This window comes from Varanus komodoensis, unplaced genomic scaffold (assembly GCF_004798865.1).
Source record: "Varanus komodoensis strain SLA01 unplaced genomic scaffold, ASM479886v1 scaffold245, whole genome shotgun sequence".
Classification (NCBI taxonomy): Eukaryota; Metazoa; Chordata; class Lepidosauria; order Squamata; family Varanidae; genus Varanus; species Varanus komodoensis.
Genome location: NW_025335651.1, coordinates 115392 through 121680, shown reverse-complemented (window position 1 = coordinate 121680; position 6289 = coordinate 115392). Strand labels below are relative to the sequence as shown.

Sequence of the window (6289 nt, the reverse complement as noted above, 5' to 3'; positions counted from 1 at the left end):
GTCCCGAAGGGACAGAAAGCCCCGTGAGATAGATGGAGGCTCGGTAAACCAAAGCAACCCCCCCTCCCCTCCCCTCCAGCCGTGAGCAGTGCTGGACCAGATACCCAGGCGGGCACACTTGGGAGAGGGCAACATCCCCCCCTCCCGCCCAGGTCTCCGTTATGCAGGCTAGGTCGGCCCCCTCATCCACAATCAGGTCATGGATGAGGGCAGATTTGTTATTGACCGACCTGGCATTAAGCAGCAGCACCGTCAGGCCCAAGGGGTGACTGACGAGACTCCCTGGCACCCTTTGGCTGGGAGCAAAACCAGAAGTAGGGACAGGTGTCAGCCATCTGTCCCTCCTTCTTCTATGCAGACACATTAAGCTCCCACTGCTGTTACGTCCATTGCCCATAATCACCCCAATGGCGGCACCGGTGCGCTCCCCAGGAAACATAAGCGGCAACATGGCCAGGGACGACTCCATAAAACAGTTAAAATACTATAAAATTATAAAAACAGTTTAAAAAAAACCCTGAAGACCATTGCCCAGAGCCTAAAACTGGCCTTTTCCAAAAATGACCTCATCTTGTTCAGACTATTAGTGTTCAAAGTGAAGAGTAAGCATCTGGATACCAAAGGATGTCCATTAAAAGAGAAAGGGTGACCCTTAGCCTTGTTCAGATGTAGCTCTTACCAAAAAGCCATAGTTCATCATGGTTTATACTGTTATATCTGGACCAGGCCAAGGTCAGACTTTACTATGGGATGACTGCTTGGTTTATGAGACCTTAAAATACATGCTTCAGTTTTAAGTTCAGGCTGTTATCTGTAGTCATGAGGACCAAAATAAGTTAAACCTGAGATTTTTCAAAACGTTATAAAAAGAAGTCCACCAGCCTTTAAAAATGCAAATCAGGAATTGTACAAGTACCTTGACCTGCAGGTCTATATGTGCTTTTCTGCACTCGAGGAGCTTGTGTGTGCAGGAATTGGTTCATATGTTTCAACGGAGAGAGGATTAGATTAGGTATGCTGTTCACACCATTTCACTCCGTCCATTGGAAAGAATAGGGCAGGCTATGTTTACATTCGCAATCTGGGGCCCAAGGGAAGTACTAGATTACGGGGATGGTCCACCGCTATATGGCATCAAACTACCATCTATAAAAGGTCACTTTTAAAACTGTCACCTGTGGTTTCACAGTTGAGATGCCAGAAGGGGTGCTTAATTTCCTTTTCAGCCCTAAGCAGTTCGCTGAAGATAAGTCACTAAACATCTAGCCAACTGCATCCTTGTTTTTTCTTTTTTTTGAGTTTTGAGATAGAATCATTTTGGGCCATGGAAGATGAAGACGGTTATATGGTACTAAGCCTCAGGCCAAATAAGAAAACTTCTAATTATTCACCTGATAAAAGGATGCAAGGTATGGCTTGTTATGTCTCCTTGGGGTTTCTACTTTAATATATTAGCTTTTGGGCTTTGCACTTGTGTTTTTGAGTGGCAGGAAATGAAATGCTCTGTTTGTAGACAGCTATTAACATCAAGCAAACTTCTTTGAGCACCCATATTTCTCTTTGCTCCCCTTAGTGAATTAAGATTAGGTTATTTTTCAGGTATCAAAAGTCATACTTCAGAATATGTTAAAACTTAGGGAAAGTCCTAGAAGGTATGTTTTACTATCAGGCCGCTGTATCTTTGAGGCGGTACAGCATTAACTTTAACTGTCTTGGATGGTTTTGTACTTTACGAAAATGTGCTTGTAAACATCATAATCATATATTGGTCTGTTGCTTATTGTTGAACCAGCTGAGGACTATTTGTTAAGGAAAGAGGTCAAGATTTTGCATCATGCAAGATATCTATCCTGTCCTGTTCTTCTCTGATAGCGATCTATCTTACCCTGAGATCATGTTGTTACATATCTTTAAAAGGTTCTAAATGAGAGCTATGTTATCGTAATTTCGAAGATCTCTGCCTTCTGTACCATATAAAAGCATGGTTTTGATATTTCATTATACTTAGGGTGATTAGGAAAAGTGGGTTATTCAAATAAAATCAGGCTTGATCAACCACAGGTGGGAATCATCAGGCGCCAGGAATAAGTTTAGCCCTTCGCCCTTGTACTATTTTTGCCAGGTGGATACTTTTACCTCCTCCCAGATAAGTGAATGGTTGCCATTCTGTGCTACAGGGAAAGTAAAGTACTATATACAGGGCGAGGCAATTAAAAGCTACAAAATAAAAACTGAATAAAAACAAAATAAGCTAAAATTAAATTATTTTGATAAAATTTGAAAAAACTTGTATAAAAGAAATTGGAGACTTCAATTTATGAATAAAATGTGATGGAAATTTGCTCGAATAACGGAAGGAAAAAGAAGGGACACTTTTGTAATTGTAATTACCAGTGTGGTGTAGTGGTTAAGAGCATGGGACTGGGACTCAGGGGATCTGGGTTCTAGTCCCCGCTCGGCCATGGAGCCAACTGGGTGACTTTGGGCCAGTCACAGACTCTCAGCCCAACCTACCTCACAGGGTTGTTGTTGTGGGGATAAGATGGACGAGGAGAATGATGTAAGCTGCCTTGAGTCCTTTCAGGAAAAAGGCAGGATATAAATCGAAAAATAAATAAATAAAATAAAATAAACTTACTTGCCTCACCCTGATGTACTTCCATTGGCCTCCCTGGGATTTCTGAGGCCCCTGAGCCCCTAATGTCTCACCATTCATTAATATGGCTTCCACTAGGGTGGCAGAGGTTGCATGTCTCTCTGTGCATCACTATAGGGGACCATAAGGCTTTATAAGGTGCCATGTCTCAAGCAATGAGAGTATTATCTTTGAACGTTAAAGGCCTGGGGAATAATTAAAAGTATTGAATCAAAGTTGAATAAGGATAGTGCCAATATTGTATTTCTGCTGCAAGAAGCACATAAAAAAGGAGTTAATGAATTAAGATATTCTAGGTCTGAGATTTATGAAAAAGTGTCTGGGAATTCAAAGTCCAGAGGAGTGGCAATTATTATATCTAAAAAAAACTGAGTTTAAAATTAAAGAAGTAAAGAAAGATGTGAAAGGTGGATACATCTTTCTTAACCTGATACTAGAAAATGAAATGAGAGGAGAATTATACACTAGTTAATATCTACTCAGCAAATTTTGATCAGATACAATTTTTAAAAACTGTCCTGGATGGCTTAGAAAGTATCAGGAAAGGATTTGTAATCATGACAGGAGATTTCACTATGGTAATGGATGAAAAGGATAGATTAAATCCTACTAAAAAATAAATAAGGCATAACACTATATCATTAAATAGAAAGAAAAATCATATTGACTCAAAAGATGTATGGAGAGAGTTGAAGGGAAATTAAAGAAGATTCACATTTTATTCATAGATTCATAAATCTTATTCTAGGATTGATCATATATTTCTATCAAAGGACCTGTTTTATAGAGTATATAATTCAGATATAGGTTTGATAAGAGTCAGAGATCATGCATTAATAAATATGGACTTTAAAATTAAATGTGACTATGACAAGGTTAAAATATGGAGGATGGATTTAAGCATTTTGCAGCACTGAAGGAAGTTTAGCATGGGACACAATGAAGGCTTTTGCAAGGGGAGTAAGTATTAGGGAAGCTTGTAGTTTTTAAAGGCTAAACATGTGGAAAATCTGAAAGGTGAAATAAAGGATTTGGAGAAGAAATACATAAATGATTGGAATTTTAAAACTTCGGTGGAAATACAAGCTAAAAGGAAAGAGTTGCAGAATATTGAAACAGAAAGAACACAGCAATGCCTTGCAACAGTGACCCACGCTATGGTAACTTCCTGACTGGATTATTGTAACACGCTCTACATGGGGCTGCCCTTGAAGACGGTCCAGATATTTCAATTGGTTCAGAACAGAGCTGCCAAGATATTAATGGGGACCTGCAGGTGTTCACATATAACGCCGGTCCTCTATCGTCTACACTGGGTGCCGATTGAAGTCCGGGCCCAATTTAAGATGCTGGTGATGACCTATAAAGCCCTAGATGGCTTGGGTCCTGGATACCTGAAGGAGCGCCTTCTCCCCTATTTTATTTATTTATTTATTCATTAAAACATTTCTATGCCGCCCCATTCGCCGAAGCCTCGGGGCGGCTCACAACATTAAGATAAAATACAAACATTAAGTTACAACATTAACTTAACATAACATTAAGTTAAAATGTTTGTAAAATACAAACATTAAATTAAAATACAAAAAATAACAATATCAAATAAGAATATCAAATAAGTCACCCTGGCCAGATAAAATCAAATAATATTAACAATTAAAATGACGCTTAAATAAAAAGGTCTTCGCCTGGCGCCGAAAAACAAATAACGAGATAATGAGATCTGAGTCAGAGGCTCTCCTCCAGAAAGAGATCATCCGGGTGGTCACCCGGAGGAGGGCCTTCTCTGTGGTGGTGCCCCAATTGTGGAACACACTCCTCAGAGAGGTCTGCCTGGTGCCAACGATTCTTTCCTTTTGGTGTCAGGCAATAACCTTTTTATTCTCCCAGTATTTTACTTCTTTTAGTTAGTGGGTTTATATTTTAACATCTGATGCTGGGCAACTGTTATTTTTAATTCTACTTTTAGGATTAATTTGCTGTAAACCATCCCAAGACATCTGTGATGGGATGGTATAGAAAAGTTTTGAATGAATGAATGAATGAATGAATGAACGAATGAATGAATAGGGAAAGCTCTGTCTTGATTTGATCCAGGACCCACTTGTTCATCCTTCTATAGTCTGGGGAATTTGCAATGCTTTCCTCCAGTATACTTAGCAATTTAGTTAGTTCAGTTCAATTCAGTTAATAATAGAATGCAGGGAGGAAAGCTGGCCTTTCATGGATATTATCCTCTGATCTTTTTGTGGAAACCAGGAATCTATGCTTACCTTCAGTAAATGATTACTAACAGTCAACATGCTACTAATGCCTGGCATTTATCTAAATGCTAAGCAGTACTAGTATGTTGGCTGTGATCATTAAGTGTTAAAAAATCCCACATGTATTACTTTTGGTAAGAGCAGCTGTAAGGTAGGCTACTGCTGCTATCTACAGATTACAGGTGGGGTTCATGGAAAGACTCAGATGTCGCGTTCCTAAGGCTTCTTACTGAGTTCATGGCCAAAATGTGGACTTTGGAGTTCCAACTGCTCACCTCTTTTGCCACTGTGCTCCACCAGCATTTTATGATTTAATCCGCTATTTTCTTAGGCATGTCCCAAAGTTTTGTTTCACAGGCTTGATAATGCTGACATGAAGTAAAATATAGTTCAATGTTAAAAATCACCCTTTTTGTGCTTCTGTTGGTACACTGCCACCATTGCTATACATTCACATCAGCCTAAGCCAGGGGATTCTCAGATCTTCCAGGTCCCACTGGAGGCTTCAAGACAAGACCCTGCTTTAGGCCTCCTAGCAAGAAAAAGGTACGGTAACAAAGAACTCAGATCAAAAGCCACTGGCTTTAGTACTGGAAGGACACACACACAGCTCTAGAGGTAGATTTAACATTTATTAAGTGTAGGAGAAAGGTTATTTTAAAAATAGTGCTTTACAGGAACCAGAAGATTGTTCCCTTAAAAAAAAGAGTTTTTTTAAATAAAACAGCCCCAAGTTGCACACCGATAGGGTCCCCTTAGTATTTATGCCAAGTTTCAGGGGTCTAGGTTTCACAGTCTTGGCACTATGACACAGATAGGCAGACGCTGATGGATATCCTTGTTTTACTTGTTTTACTATTATCGATAAACTACGGTCTTGTATTAAACACTAGCATCAGTGTTGATATAGAAACATGAAAAACAATCTTGTTCTAGCTTTCATGCTCATCTTTCTGCAGCAGAAAGTTCTTCACCCTTTTGAACACAGCATATAGCACAGAGAATTGATCACTGTTATGTTACCACATTTCCTGACTGATGGTTTGTCAGCTTGATTCACACGCACTTGAAAGCAGCAGCTGGCTGCCCCTATCACACACCATCTCTGGGTTTCATTTCCTACTCACAATAAGGCAAGTGAGATTTTCTATGATTACATCCAGTGCTTTTTTTTTTTTTCATTTTTAAATTTGGGGTCACACTTTTACACTAAAAATTAAAAAAAGATTTTCAATTCACCAACTTTTTTAAAAATAAATAATTTACCTTTTGCATGTAGTCAATCACTGTACACACCCTCACACACATCAGTTGTGTAACGAAACAACTGCTGCCGCCCGCAGTAAGCACTCAGCACACGACCACACAA

General features: G+C 39.4%; 1 protein-coding gene across 1 annotated transcript in view; it reads left to right on the top strand.

Annotated features, from left to right (window-relative positions):
* Positions 1–1324: 1324 nt before the first annotated feature.
* LOC123024647 (killer cell lectin-like receptor subfamily F member 1) overlaps positions 1325–6289 on the top strand; it is a 14762-nt gene continuing 9797 nt past the window's right edge. The window contains exon 1 of the mRNA XM_044432644.1: positions 1325–1409. Coding sequence (XP_044288579.1) covers positions 1325–1409 — 85 coding nt within the window. The remainder of the gene's footprint in view (positions 1410–6289) is intronic.